Source organism: Pieris brassicae, chromosome 5, assembly GCF_905147105.1.
Source record: "Pieris brassicae chromosome 5, ilPieBrab1.1, whole genome shotgun sequence".
In the NCBI taxonomy this organism is placed as follows: Eukaryota; Metazoa; Arthropoda; class Insecta; order Lepidoptera; family Pieridae; genus Pieris; species Pieris brassicae.
Window position 1 is genome coordinate 6,884,437 of NC_059669.1, and position 14,503 is coordinate 6,898,939.

Below are 14,503 nucleotides of genomic sequence, written 5' to 3' on the forward strand. Positions count from 1 at the left end.
CTTCAAACACTTATTAAAGAACTAATATTTGTTTTTAATAAATTACAGATATCAACTGTTTGTTTAAGAATATATAAATAAATTTAACATCGATTCTAAATCGAAGGTTAGGTTTTTATCGCCAACTTACTGTCTCTATAATTAAAATATTGTTTAAGTGGTAATATTTGCATTACAAAAAATAAGCACAATTTTACTAGACTCATATTCAGGAAAAATTCTTATCTTTTTTTTTCTTTCGAAAACAGTATGAAACCTTGCTAATAAGATCGAATCAGAACCAGTTTTACCGCTGCCTACGTGACTTATTGGGAACAAACATTGCGTGTAAGAGGTGCTAAGTTGGATTCCCGGCGTCAGAGTCCTGTCTTATAATAATAAAAATGCCCCACATCTATTTGGGATATATCTACGCAACCTCTATGCCATTACAAGACATAAAGATCAAAGTCATACACACACACGCAAAAACATTTGTTTGTGTGTTACAATAAAATGTTTTACGACGAGTTACCCGAGTTCAGTTTATACTTATATCATTTGTTTTTAGTCAAAATACAGATCCATTAGAACAATATATAGGCTAGTTTCATAAGCACAGCTTCTGGGTAATAAAAGGTCGTTAAAGAAAAGTAGTATTTAATTTACCTCTTGACAACACAAGATTAACTCATGACGATAAATGCAATCGTTTTCGTAATGCATGCTACGCGTGTCTTACTGCACGTGTAATCTTTTTGCTTTATCGTTGAATGAATTATTTATATCGAATGAATGAGTTTTATTGAAAATTTTAAATTCAGAATATTCGCAAACAAGTGAATGTGTTTAAAAGCCATTTTGGCTTACCCTAAATAAATGTTTATAAACATACACAGTAATATATTATAATTGTCTATAGTGAGTTTTCTTGTATTCTGAACATTATGATTTTAAATGTGCTCGAACAATATGTTACAAGAATATATTGCCTAAGTGTTTCTTTATATTTTATAAATTATCAAGCTATTTAAAAACATGGATGGCATAAGTATTTAATAAATATATATTTTACACTACACTATCAAAAGACCTTACCGATACTTCATCGCCTTCTAATAGCTCTTCAACTACAACAGTCTGGCCAGCAACCCCATATTTGGCATCCGTCAGAATCTCATCTACAGCTGCACAAGCCTCTTCCTTACTTGATGCCACAACAACTCCCTTACCAGCAGCCAAACCAGATGCTTTGACCACCAGAGCTGGGTATGAAGCGCTAAAAATATTGATAAATCATTAAAAAAAACTACATCTACTACTTACATGTGTAAACAATTCCTAATATTTTGACTTACTTTTTAATAAATTCCTTAGCTGCATTTGCATCACTGAAGGACTGGTATCTAGCTGTGGGTATCTGGTATTTTGTCATAAACTGCTTGGCCCAATCTTTATTGGCTTCAATTTGTGCACCAACTTTTGTGGGACCAAAACATTTGATGCCAAGAGGAACCAGTGCATCAACAATGCCATTTGCTAGGGGATCTTCTGGTCCAATTACTACTAAATCAATATCCTTTTCTTTACACCATGTAGCAATAGCCTGTAATCATAATCTATTATGATGCAAAGTATAATAAATAAATCTCTTTAGACAGGCAAACAGATGTTTTTATAACTTTTTTAAAGGCAAGTAGGAGGATATGGACAATCACCATTATTGCATTAACAAAAATCAAACCTTATTCTACATCAAGATACCATCAATACTTTATCATTTTATAACAGTACAGTTTTTATCATGTTGAAATAAATCATTTAATTTCCAGAAGGTTTTAAATTATATAACTACAAATACTAATAGAAATGATAATGGAAATTAAACTGTTTATATTTTTCACTCAAATATTATTTCTTTCAAAGTAATGAAATATTTATTTGTTTGCATATATGTATTAAGTTTATTGTCATAAAGTAAGCAAAATTTTACATGACAACAATTATAAAGTTACATTATCTCAGAGCATTGGTTCAAAGTTTATCTTTTATTTGATGAGTACTAAGCATAAGAATGTTTTACAAATTATATGTTTATTTTTTATTATATAAGTAGTATAAGGATAGATTTTATAAATATAAATTCTTTTTTTTTATGATAAGCTGTGCCCCTCAATTTTAATTGATACATTGAGGACTAATCTACTAGTTGAAGCATCAAATACTTTCCTCATAAAATTTACTATAAAACATAATATTTTTGCAATAACAGCCAATAATTCTGGAGATGAGTGTGTTCAAACATACATACAACTCACTGCAGCTGTACTTTTACTAATAATAATGTTTGGTACATTTAATTCAGTCACAAACAATTAAAAAACTGTGTGAAAATTGTGTGATTTTTTTATATAAAATCTGCTTTTACTTTAACTATTACAAAAATTACATTCTATAATATCCAGTTAAGAAGAAATATTTAAAGTTTAAAAAAATATATAGAAAACGTAAAACCTATGGTATATAGAGGATACTTTATTATAATACCAGAAATTGTAGTTTTTTTACAGCATCAAATTTATAATTATCACATAATAACTTATAAAAAAAATGGAGAGCAGTCCCATAAGATACTCACAGGAAAATCTTTGAGACTAAGATCGACACTTTCCACTTTAATATTTGACGATATGCCAACACTTCCTGGGGCACAGAATATATGTTTTACAAGAGGAGAATTAGATAGTTTCCAGCATAAGGCATGCTCGCGACCACCACTTCCAATAACGAGGACGTTTTTAGACATATTTATTAGAAGATGTAAATTTTACGTAGTAATTCACTCTAACTAGATGATACAACTTCGGAAAATTACTTAAAACCTATGTCTATCAGTAAACGAATAGTATTATATTTTATGAAAGTTAAAAACAAGTTGCAGTTCAGAGAGCATTAACGAATATGAGACTAATTTCAAGACACAAAGACTAGAATATGATAGTTTAATATGGCACAGGGTTACAAGTTACAACCCAGGATTTGACAACATAGCGGTTTTAAACATGAAATCATGCACAGACTAGGAACTAGAAAGATTAAGACTGCGAAGTGCGAACTGTCGTCACTCGTCAGCAAAACTCGAAATATCCTTATGACAAATATATTCAATATTATTTTTTAAATAAAGTTATCTCCCATTTAAATATCTAATATCTGTTTGCTTATAACATATTAAAGTAACTTTTTTTTTATTGTTTCTACTATCGGATCAGTACTGTGGAAGTCAAATGGGTAGCAAAACTACATTTTTGTCGCGTCTCGTCATAAAATGAGGTTTCAAAAGTTATGAAAGTAAAGGCGAGGTGTAACTCCCATATTTCAAAAACGTATTGAACTCGTGGCACCACCCCAGGAGGCCTAGTCAACATGCATTAACATTAGTATACAAAATGTATGTCAGTATGCATGTAAAATGTTGAACAATAAATTTGCATGAAAATTTGGCCCCCAGAACTAAAAATATTATATTTCAAACATATACAATTAATTATTGTCTATTATTATATCTATATTACAAAAAAACAATGTTTTAGTTACGTTAGTATTTATATATAATATAAGCAAGGCGTAGTAACCTATTTTAAAGTATATATGCAATAATTTTTCAGTGTGTAAAGGTGGTGTTTTGAAATCCATACTGATATTCTACTAAAGAATATAGTATTTTGTACTATATTCTTATTTATAAAAGTATAAACAGTTTTTAAAATTTACAAGTATACTTTTATAGTTACGTTGATTTAGGTAATTAAATTAAAATTGTATTTATATTAATATAGGTACAAAATCTTAATTAAATTAAATTTAATAATATATTCAAATAAATTACATATATTTGATGCATTTGACACACGTTAGTATAATATATATATTTTCGTTTTAGTTTAGGGCCTGAACTTAAGAGACATTACAATTAGTCAAATTTTAGTGCAAGTGGCTTCTCTATTCCACGGTAGATTTTTATTTATTATACTCTATGAAATAATTCAATATGGCGATTTTATACTTGTCATTTAACTGTGATGGTGATAATTGTTCGTTGCGTAGGAAATATCTCAATTAGTACGTAATAAAATGGCAGATACAGGTCTTCGCATGAATTTTGCGGCATTAAAAAGGGCTGACCCATATGCAAAAGAAATAATTGATAGTGCGACGCACGTCGCACTTTATACTTTTGAAGAAAACGAATGGGAAAAAACCAACATTGAAGGTGCTTTGTTTGTGTACTCCAGAAATGGAGAACCTTACCATAGTTTAGTAATAATGAACAGGTTGAATACTAGTAATTTAGTTGAGCCTGTATCAAAAGGTATTGAACTGCAATTAAAAGAACCATTTCTTTTGTATAGAAATGCGAAGTGCCGTATTTATGGAATATGGTTTTATGATAAAGAGGAATGTGTAAGGGTAGCAACAAAACTAAATTCTTTGGTTAAAGATTCTATGAAAGGACCGAATGAAATTCCGCAATCAACAACATACAGTGCACCACCAACCGCAAGTGCTCCTGTTGACATATTCACTATGCTCAGTAAAGCGCAAGATGATTTCAATTCAAATAAAGGTGTGGTTTCGAATAAACCTGATTCAACAGTTCCTAGACCACCTGACATGACATCACAAAGTGTAATGGATTTCTTTGCCAAGGCTGGAAGTGGAGCAGCAGTACAAATGCCTTCTGTGTCATCCCTTCCATCTCCTGGTATATTTGGGCCAAGACCAAATGATGCTAGAGAGACGCCTATGTTGCTGCAGAGGCTGATGAGCAACCCAGCTCATTCGGTCGAACATATTGAAAAACAACAAAGGTCTGTTACACCTCAAGAAGGACATACAATTAATGGTAACAATTCTATAGATACAATGATGAGTCAGACTGGATTTCAGTTAAAATCAACTCCAATCGATAAACAGAACCAGCTTAGGACACCAAAATTAAAAAATTTGCAGCATATTGAGTGCAATGGTCCTAACCCCCTGGAGAGTGAATTGAACTTAATGAATATATCATCTCCAAAGCCTTCATCCCCTCTAGCAACATATTTGAACCAATCGGAAATTGTTCATGTGACCCCGTACAATAGTGGTAAATTAGAGGATTTAGGGATGGCCCCTATAATGAATCCTTTTCCTAATCAGCCCAAGCCTGCATTGATGCCACCAACAATGTTTACTGCGACTACAAGCTGTGAAGTTCAATCTTCACCAGAACATTTAACAAGGAATCAACTTCTTCAAGCTTTTAATTATTTACTTAAACATGACTCTGACTTTGTAAATAAGTTACATGAAGCCTATGTAAAATCTTTTTCAGAAAAAGCCTTTTCAGTTTCATAAAAATTCTTACCAACTATCAGGATACAATAATGTACAGTTGTAATTTGAATATTGAATTCTCTAAAATGTTGTGTAGATCCATTAGTAATGTAGTAAATTGGTTGAACAATTTTTTAATAAGTTTAAACCCATTGACTGTGACACTGTACAGAATTAATTTTAGTATTGCAACATTTCTATTCGGACAAGTCATTATTAACAATGATGAAAAGTTTTTTGTGATATTATCATTTATTTACTGGCTTTATATAGTTAAGCTACAATGCAGATGTGCTTAGAAACCTCATATGTGACTGAAGTTGCATAACATGTGTTGTAACCAAGTGCATGTTTGAAACAATTAAACTGCTACAATTATTTGCTAGAGTAATTTCTCTGAGGAATTAAAATCCTTTGTTACATTTTAGAGTAAACCATATTTCTTTTATTCTAGCAACAAATCTATTATTTTGCTTTCCATTTTCTCTAATAATTTACAGTTGTGTGACATATTATTCTTATTAATATAAGAAAACCTTTTAACATTTACTTTTTGTGACAATTGAAAAACTTCCTTTATTTTTAGACATTTGAGTATTGTATTTTTCTAAATGAAAGTTTAAATCCATTTGAGAAACCAGACAAAAATAATTCCATTTGAGAAGCCACATATAAATATTTGATGCTATAGTTTTTCATGCATTACAAGTTTTTGAATAGGAATAAAATTCAGAAGTCCTCACCTCTATTTACTGAATTGGTTGTTATACTCTAAAACATTAGCAATTTGACTAATATGTAAAGGAGCATTTATAAAAAATATAGATTAGATTTCCTTACTACCCAGACCCATCTTTCCGAACAACAAAATGCCTTGAAGACATGACGGTTCAAATTTTATATTTTTGTATATGCTCCTAATTAGATTTATAAAATGTCCCAGTTTTTTAAAGTGTATTATTTGCAAAAACAATCTCAAATTAAATAGTTCCAAAGCAAAATTTAGCTTATATTTTTTCACATTTAGAACCAGATTTACATTGTAGGTTAAAGTGCCTTGGATTTTTTTGAACTCCAGTGCTTGAACATTAGGAAAACAAAACAAATTTGGCATATATTAATTATTTTGTTGAAAACATGTTATTTCCAATTCATAATTTTAATATTACCATATTATTATTCAGGATTTTTAATATTATTAGGACTATTCCCAGCAAGTTGTTTTAATATACAGGAGTTACAAAATATGCAATTTAAACCATCTTTGTTTATAAACATATATATAGGTATGATATATTCCTAAAATAAATAATATGAGTAGAATAAAATTGTAAGGTTTTAAATCGATCTTTAATTATTATACAAATAGCTTTGAACTTCGAACAACCAGTTGAGACTTGGTATTATGTTGAACAAAATTAATAATTACTCCACTTGTCTACTTACAGTGAAGTAGAAGTTATCCCGTTCAACCACAATATGTAACACATCCTCTCGTAATTTAGTTTTTCTTAACGACACTAAATATCCTATAGATAGAAACAGTGGGAGCCTATAAACTCTGTGTGGACCATTGAAAACACTGTTCATTAAAAACTTAAAATAAGCTATTGCTAAGGTATTTCTTACTTTCGTGATTTCTTTAAAATAGAACATTAGGTATTATTAAAATATTGTGGTTGGGACAATTTCATAGGTTTCAGTACATAAAAGTTAAATTTTCGAACCTAAAAGGCAGTGGTCTCAGATACATATGTATCTAATATAATAAAAATTTTGTCAATTCCCCAAACTTTTATGTTTGAAACTGCTTTATTTACAACATATGCGAATTCATACCCTATATTCATATAGCTACATTCGTAAGATTTCAGTTCTATAGCTAGTGTTAAAAATTTACCATCAACAGGTTCTCAACGGGCAAATTAATCTCACTTTTGTTACTCACCCTGTATATAACAGTGTTATTCAATATGCTAAAGGAAAAATATTTACAAATTATTTAAAAAACTGGTTAACTACTTTTAGTGCAGGTTACTTCACAGTTCATGTCAAGAAGTTCAAATTTACAACTATCCTTGATAGCATAATTAGAAGACGTCCTTACCTTTTCACCAAAATAATAAAAAAAAACTTAAAATCTATATTGGTTTGGACGCCTCCATCAGCATATGTTTCACCTTAGATTTTCACTATGGACTCTCTGCTGCTACAAAGTATTGCAACACAAGTTTCGTTAAATATTACTCCACAGGTAGCCCTTATGACATACGCGTTCACAATAGTGTCCAAGGAAAAAAGACTATGGTACTGGATTTGAAAAAATATAAACCGATCTTGCATTCGAAACTCCATTATTTTCCAACACAATCTAAATGCATAACTAAATCTACTTAAAAAGCGCTTTACAAAACATGTTACTTTATAGGAAAATATTAATACAATAAATCATATATGGAAATTATATCAACAATGCAATGGTTAGAGTTAATATAAAAAACCTAAATATTTATTATTAGGTACACTTATATTAAACTACAATGCTGGCCGATACTAATTGCTATAGAAACAAGAATATTACTTTAAAATTAAAGTATATTTTCCTAAGTTCATTAGATATAAACTATTCGTATATTTGGTTTGAACTGAACATTAGTGTATGATTTCAAATCTCATAATACAATTTAATATCATAATCGATTGCTTTATATTTTAGCACCAGATTTTATTAATGGATTACGGTCTAACCTCCATGCAAAACATTCGTAATTTCAAAATTACTTTATTTGTCTATGGAATTTTAAATTTAACTTCCATTAGAAAAGCCTACGAATTACGACAATAGGTGGTGTTCTAGCCGTCAATATTTTGCGAGAAGTATAACTCCGCTAATTTGTATGGAAAATATCAGGTTACCAAGCATGACGCTAGCACAAATTTTTTGAAGGTTTCGTTATACATTCATAATGTTAGTTTTAGACGAATGCATTTATCTCACCGATCAAATCTAGATACGCCCGTGGGAGATTCGTACATGGAAACTGTTAGGGGTACGGATCTAATACAACAATTTCCACAAAATACTTTTAAAAACCCTGGTATATTGAGTGCCGTAATTCATGGCAGGGCATCGGGACCGGCCCTATAATATATTAGGAACAATATAAAAACAGTTAAGGTTTTATCATGTTACACTTTAGTTCATATTAATCGTATAAAGGGATTTGAAAACATTACTAATGATTTACCGATCTCCTTCTATTCTCTCACGTTTCAGACAATATAAAGGTAACAGACATTATAATATCTATGTTTATCAACAACGCTTTTTATAACCACGAAAAAGTAACTCTTCTCTGGGGTTACCTACTCATTGTATATTTGCAATGTTCCTGTGCAAATTTAAGTTGTATTACATTGCCTCAAGTGAAATCTGTGGTTTGAGATGTCAAGATAATAGATTAAAATTTTAAAAAGTTCAAATTTAGAAGTCCATGGAGAAGTTTGTCAAAAAAGCGTTGTTAATGAAACGAAACTACTCAACTGATTCGGTTTACATTTGTACATAGTTTTCGTAGTATACCACTATTGTCTTTATTCACGGCACACCATAATGCAATAATGCATTGAGACATACCCAACGTCCGACACATGTGAAATAGTCATAGAATTTTGAGAGATGAACGACTTGCGTGACACAAGACAAGATTATCTTTAAATGTTGGCCAGGGACAAAAAGTACAAATTGTACATTGATTTTATTTCTTTTGCATTCACGAGATTTTTATTACAGCTCAACATCATAGTGTGCCTGTGATTTGCAACTTAGTTTAATTTTCTAAAAACAAATCCATCTAAACTTCATTCTTAATTTAAGAAAACGCTGAAAATCCTTGATTAACTATAATTTTACATCAACAAATAACTTTATGAAATTGATATAAAAATTGCTTTTCCTAAAGTATAAAGAATCGATAGATCTTACAAAAGGTCTATAAAAAGGTCCTCGTTAATCAAAAGTAATAAGTATCCCCGAAGATCGTCGATTATTAATTGCGAATATCTAAATATATTTAACGTTAAAACCAATTTCGTTCGATTTCATTTTATTATACAGATGTTACAAAACTTATATGCCCAAAAAAGAGATAATATGGCATAACTACATATTTGGATTTTCATTTATCGAATATTGTATTAACAGATAATTATGATATAAACGATTCGTTTTTTTTAAGACAGAGAAAATCTGATAAGACTGACAACCAATAGTGAAATAATTAATTATCTAACTACCGGTTAATAAAGAATATCGCAATTAAAAATAGACAATGAAACATATCCATACGTAATACCACATTTCGCAGGATATCCACACAATTTTTTTTGTCATGGAATCAAAAACTTTCTAATCACTACTGATTTAAAAACAGTCCGATACAAACTAAAAAAACTTAAAATATTGCCGTCTCATTCCATGTAGGTAAGTGAAAGAGACCTAAAACGACAAGGGTGTTTTTGAAACTACCCTTTCCTACAAACGTAGGAAAATTCAGTCCTATATTACACTAATCACTGTTAATTTAAAACAAAACTTAAAAAATTATTCCACTAGATTATTTCTATATGTATATTTGAATAGAAGCGCTGTAGGTTTCTAACAAGTGAAAAAAATAATAAATAGGTTCTGGAAGCGCATTCACTCCCTAAATTTGTACAAAACGCTGGTTAGTATCTGAAAATAAAAAAAAATATTTTTCAAAATGAGATGTAAATGGATGACAAACTCGTCTCTTCTTTTCTTTCCATAAAAAAATTGTTTCCTAACCTTCCTACAACATATTTTGTGTTACAAACAATATTATTTTTTTTAAATACAATAGATGTATTTCATTCGAATAGTTACAATCAGAAAAATATCAACTGTATTTCTTTAATGTATTAAATTTTAAGGGACTACCCCTTTCTACAGGGACTTATGGAGTGCCTTCTAATCTAATCAGTTGAAAACTATTAAAATTGTCCTAATAAAACATCACTCACCGAGCAGGTGCTACCATAGGCGGTGTAAGTGTAGGTTTCTCGACAGCACTGAGCGCACGTCATGCGTGAAGCGCAGCGCGTCTAGAACTGGCAAAAGATTCAACAGCGCCACGTCCAGGGGGTCCGAAAACCACGACTTTATTGGGATCGCGTTATCTAAAAAAAATATTGGTGTAATTATTAATACCTAATGTATAAAATAATCAATTCAAATTGTATACATATCTAAAATAACGAGGAAAATATAATATCAACAATTTACATCATCACATCACTATTAGTAGAGCATAAAATTAAAAAAAAAACTTACTTAATTAAATTAAGATTCTGTTATGTAAGGGCCAAGTCATGCAACATGTGTATTGTGAAGTTTCTATTGGAAAGGTAAAGATTCTGATTGTACTTTTAGTTTTTATGGATTTTTGGTAAATATTGGTCAAACTAATTGTTTATGACTTTGATTAATCTAAGGAAAATCTTGTAACAAAAAAAAAACAAACTAAACTTCATTTTCCCCAAGAGACAAAAAAATATACCTGGAAAATCCCGATAGGCGCCGGGAGAATTGTCCAGAATGAATACCCTGTTAAGATCATCGCATATCGATGATAAGTTCTTTGTGTACGAGCCGTGTTCCGGCGTGCAATGTTGTCTGGAAATTATAATCATTTTTAATAAATATAACTAGCCAAAAAAGAGTTCTGACTCAGAACTAATCGAAAATAGACTTGAGAGTTTTTACGCATTTAACACATGCACATACATACAGTGAAAGAAAACATCGTGCATAACACCCTGCATGTTTAGACACATAAATCAACAACGTTTGTAATGTATAGACTATAGACACATGCCAAATATGTTTAATAAAACAGATACTGAAAATTGCAGTCGAGAACCCTGAATATGCCGCTACTGCATTATTATTATACATTATGATTACTTCATTTAGATACTAACGACAAGATTTTGAGAAGATGATCAACACAAAAATTTACTAATCTGATAAATCTTAACGATCTTTTAAATACAAAGAATTTGACAATATTTTCTATGATTTAAACGGTATTGCTTTAATCTGCTAAAGCTAAAGCTTAAGTCTAATAAACGTTTAAGAAACTCGAACTGATTAAGAACAGAACATTGACAGTTCTTCCAAAAACAGGTATGACTGTCATGTTCTGGAAACAAAATCTGTCTGATAAATATCTGAAATGAAGAAAATTCTGATAAATATTGTTACGAAGACGGGTCGACTGCAATGTTTCTAGATTTTTCCACTACTTAGAGAACTTTTCAGCAGGCTGTAATATGATTTCTGACCGTTTCAGGAGAGGGTGAATCACATATTAGTAAATTGTAATTTCCATAATGTTACCCTAGTTTTCAGGAAGCTGAAACCTTTTTTCAGTCGGTTTCAGAACATGTGTAGTAGAGTGGTGCAGTTTTCAGGAGACCCGTTTTCAGGCGTTTTCAGGCCTAGGTATACCCCTTTGATGAAGGAATATTCTAGACCGAACTTTCTAGGTGTGAGACAAGGACGAAATGATACGAGAGAGAGAGAGAGAAGATCAGAACTTTCTCGAAACTAGACTGAGCACTCTAGAACGCCGTACGACAAGGACGGAGTAACGTGCGAAAGAGACAAAGAGTGCGGACGTTCTAGAATTGTGCAATCGCTACTCAGTAGCAAGCCCGCCTAGAGAGTTCTCGAATATTGTTTAGAATTATTCCCAGGGATATATAAGCGAAAGCCGAAACGCGACTAGTCACTCTTAGTTTTGAATACGATAACACGAAAGGAACACCGAAGCGATAAAGAATGAATACAAGTGATAAAGTACTGTGTGAAGTGTGCATAAGTGAAGTAATTAGTGACTGTTTTTGTGTGTTATAAGTGCATTTCTGCAATTAATTTGTGCCCATAAATTCCTTACTGATTTTTCAAGAAATAAACCCTTGAATAAATCCACGGCATTTTCTATCCGATCCCCTAGCTCGTAACAATATGTTTTGTTTGGTTGCTTGACATTTAAAATGTTTTTAATATATTATCAAAACGTATATGTTTTAAAACAATGATGTATTAAATATATTCATTTTCACTGACGTAAATAGAAAACGGAAATGAGTTAATCAAAAAAGTAAATGTAAAATATTTTATCATTCAATTTCCGCGTCATTATAATTTCTATCGTCTAAATACAACAGAAACATTTATCACTCATCGCAACTGTGATAGTATAATTACAATAATAATCGGATAAATATCTGATAGTAAATTGCAATTGCCGTGAGAAAGTCGATAATTTTTTTTTGTTGGCATTGTATGATTAAATAGACCATGAAATTTACTTTTATTGCAAAGAACTAAGTCTAAAAATATATTAAAGAAACTGTAGACTATGACCAAACCTCCTCAATATAATTAATTGTGTAGTTACCTGTAAAACCGCCGCCGGAGAATTCCCCGTCCATTGTCCAACTTGTCGGCAACAGCAGCGCCGTATATCTCCATAGACGCCGTGAACACTACCAGCTCGTACCATTGTGACACCTGGAAATATGTATTATTTGTGATTATTTCACATTTAACATTGCCCAAATAAATTGGATTATATAAACTTTATCACTTAGTATAATTTGTAACATAATCGTTCTTATTATATAGCACAAAAATATCTAAAAGCATTGCAATTGAAGTTTTGTTATGTATTTGGATGGATAGCTTATGTAGCGTGAACATGCATTGTATGTATAGAATACTGTCCATTTCTCCAATAGTAGATATTACAAATCTAGGTTAATTGTTCAAGCACTTAGACATAGTTGTGTAATCAAGAGAACTTACTATATCCAAGAAGTAGTCAACATGTGGCCTTTTGTGAACAAAAAATCTTACTGGATGCTTATCTATAGTAACTTTGAGTACAAAATCAGGTGGGGTGCCAGGCTTTACTGTTGGCCGCAGCATTGCATCATGGTGAGAGTGTATTAAGGTCTCATCCAAGTCCAGTACCAACATTTTTCTTTTGACTAAACCTGAAAAATTTATGAGTGTTTTATGCTACCACTTCATATTTGCTATTATAATTTAACTTTATATGGTCTCAGAATTTAACTATAAATAGTAAAAGCAACATTTTTATTTTTGTACATTTATACTAAAAATTAAGTTAATTTGTGGAAACTAATTAAATATAACTATAACAATGCTATGCAAAGTTTAGTTGGTCAACTTGGACCATTGAAAGAGGAGGATAAATAATGCCATTACAAATTACAATATTATATAGAATATAACTATACTATATATATATATATATATAGATGTATCAAAACACTGCTACTGCTATTCATTACTGTTTTGCCAATATATATATACACTAAGGAAGCAATGTAGAAGTTCACACATTAATCTTATCTACTTCAAATTTTCGCAATTTATGACATCCTACATATGTGTTTTTCAAGCAAATAATCTCATCCCTGATGAGGGATTCAGTAATCGGAGAGGGAGTTATGTTGTAGGGAGGGCTGGTTTGGTGCCTGCAATGTATTTGGTTTCTATGGCTATGTTACTACAGGTAATAGCTACATAGAAAAAACTGATAATGTTCCACCCTGTGAAAGTGGATCTTTCAAGGGCAACTGATATTGATATGAGAAATGATAATAATACCATATGTACGAAATACTTACTCAGCCTGTGTCTAGATACTGGAGAAAGTGGGTATATCTCATATTTGACAGATTGATATTGAGCCAACTGAAAAATTGAACACCACGTGAGACACAATACACGTAATTATCATTAAACGCACGATTTGAAGCACAATTAGATTATATTTACCGCTCGATACTGCTTTCTAAACATGTAACAAAAACAACTCCATACTTTAGAGGCGAGGAGCATGAACGCGCGAAGGCCCATTTGCAATTGTTTCAGCATTTGAATAGTTTACGAAATATTTTTTTTTTTATAAGTAACGCTGACATTAATAAGCAGCGAAACATGCGAGATCATTGACAGAGAAATTCAAAACAAATTCAAGGAAATTCAATGCCGAAAACATCTAACCCGCCATGACATAATCGACCC

The 14,503-nt window shown here is 31.0% G+C and overlaps 3 protein-coding genes across 4 annotated transcripts in view; 1 reads left to right on the plus strand and 2 right to left on the minus strand.

Annotated features, from left to right (window-relative positions):
- Positions 1–2,977, minus strand: part of LOC123710459 (trifunctional purine biosynthetic protein adenosine-3) — a 28,507-nt gene extending 25,530 nt beyond the window's left edge. The window contains exons 1-3 of one of the 2 annotated variants that reach the window (XM_045662355.1): positions 2,618–2,977; positions 1,338–1,585; positions 1,078–1,258 (exon numbers count right to left, since the gene is read on the minus strand). In XM_045662355.1, the coding sequence (XP_045518311.1) occupies positions 1,078–1,258; positions 1,338–1,585; positions 2,618–2,785 (597 nt within the window). In that variant the 5' untranslated portion in view covers positions 2,786–2,977. The remainder of the gene's footprint in view (positions 1–1,077; positions 1,259–1,337; positions 1,586–2,617) is intronic. The other variant, XM_045662356.1, reaches the window with a different exon arrangement.
- Positions 2,978–4,010: 1,033 nt separating this feature from the next.
- On the plus strand, positions 4,011–6,359 carry LOC123709251 (mRNA-decapping enzyme 1B). The gene has a single exon (XM_045660405.1). It carries the CDS (start codon positions 4,114–4,116, stop codon positions 5,377–5,379), a length of 1,266 nt encoding a protein of 421 aa, XP_045516361.1. The 5' UTR covers positions 4,011–4,113; the 3' UTR covers positions 5,380–6,359.
- A 330-nt stretch (positions 6,360–6,689) lies between these two features.
- LOC123709252 (CTD nuclear envelope phosphatase 1 homolog) lies at positions 6,690–14,500 on the minus strand. Its single transcript, XM_045660406.1, has 7 exons — positions 14,255–14,500; positions 14,104–14,170; positions 13,253–13,443; positions 12,846–12,958; positions 10,938–11,053; positions 10,402–10,557; positions 6,690–10,093 (listed from the first exon to the last, which is right to left on the minus strand). Exons 1-6 carry the CDS (start codon positions 14,351–14,353, stop codon positions 10,412–10,414), a joined length of 732 nt encoding a protein of 243 aa, XP_045516362.1. The 5' UTR covers positions 14,354–14,500; the 3' UTR covers positions 6,690–10,093; positions 10,402–10,411.
- Between the last annotated feature and the right edge of the window lie 3 nt (positions 14,501–14,503).

Bases quoted from the DNA above. Each gene is read 5' to 3' on its own strand.
- LOC123709251 (XM_045660405.1), top strand. From the start codon at position 4,114: ATGGCAGATACAGGTCTTCGCATGAATTTTGCGGCATTAAAAAGGGCT.
- LOC123709252 (XM_045660406.1), bottom strand. From the start codon at position 14,353: ATGCTGAAACAATTGCAAATGGGCCTTCGCGCGTTCATGCTCCTCGCC. The intron at 13,444-14,103 runs GTAAGTATTTCG...TAAATTTTTCAG, and splicing joins AGTATCTAGACACAGGCTGA to GTTTAGTCAAAAGAAAAATG. The intron at 12,959-13,252 runs GTAAGTTCTCTT...ACATATTTCCAG, and splicing joins TTGACTACTTCTTGGATATA to GTGTCACAATGGTACGAGCT.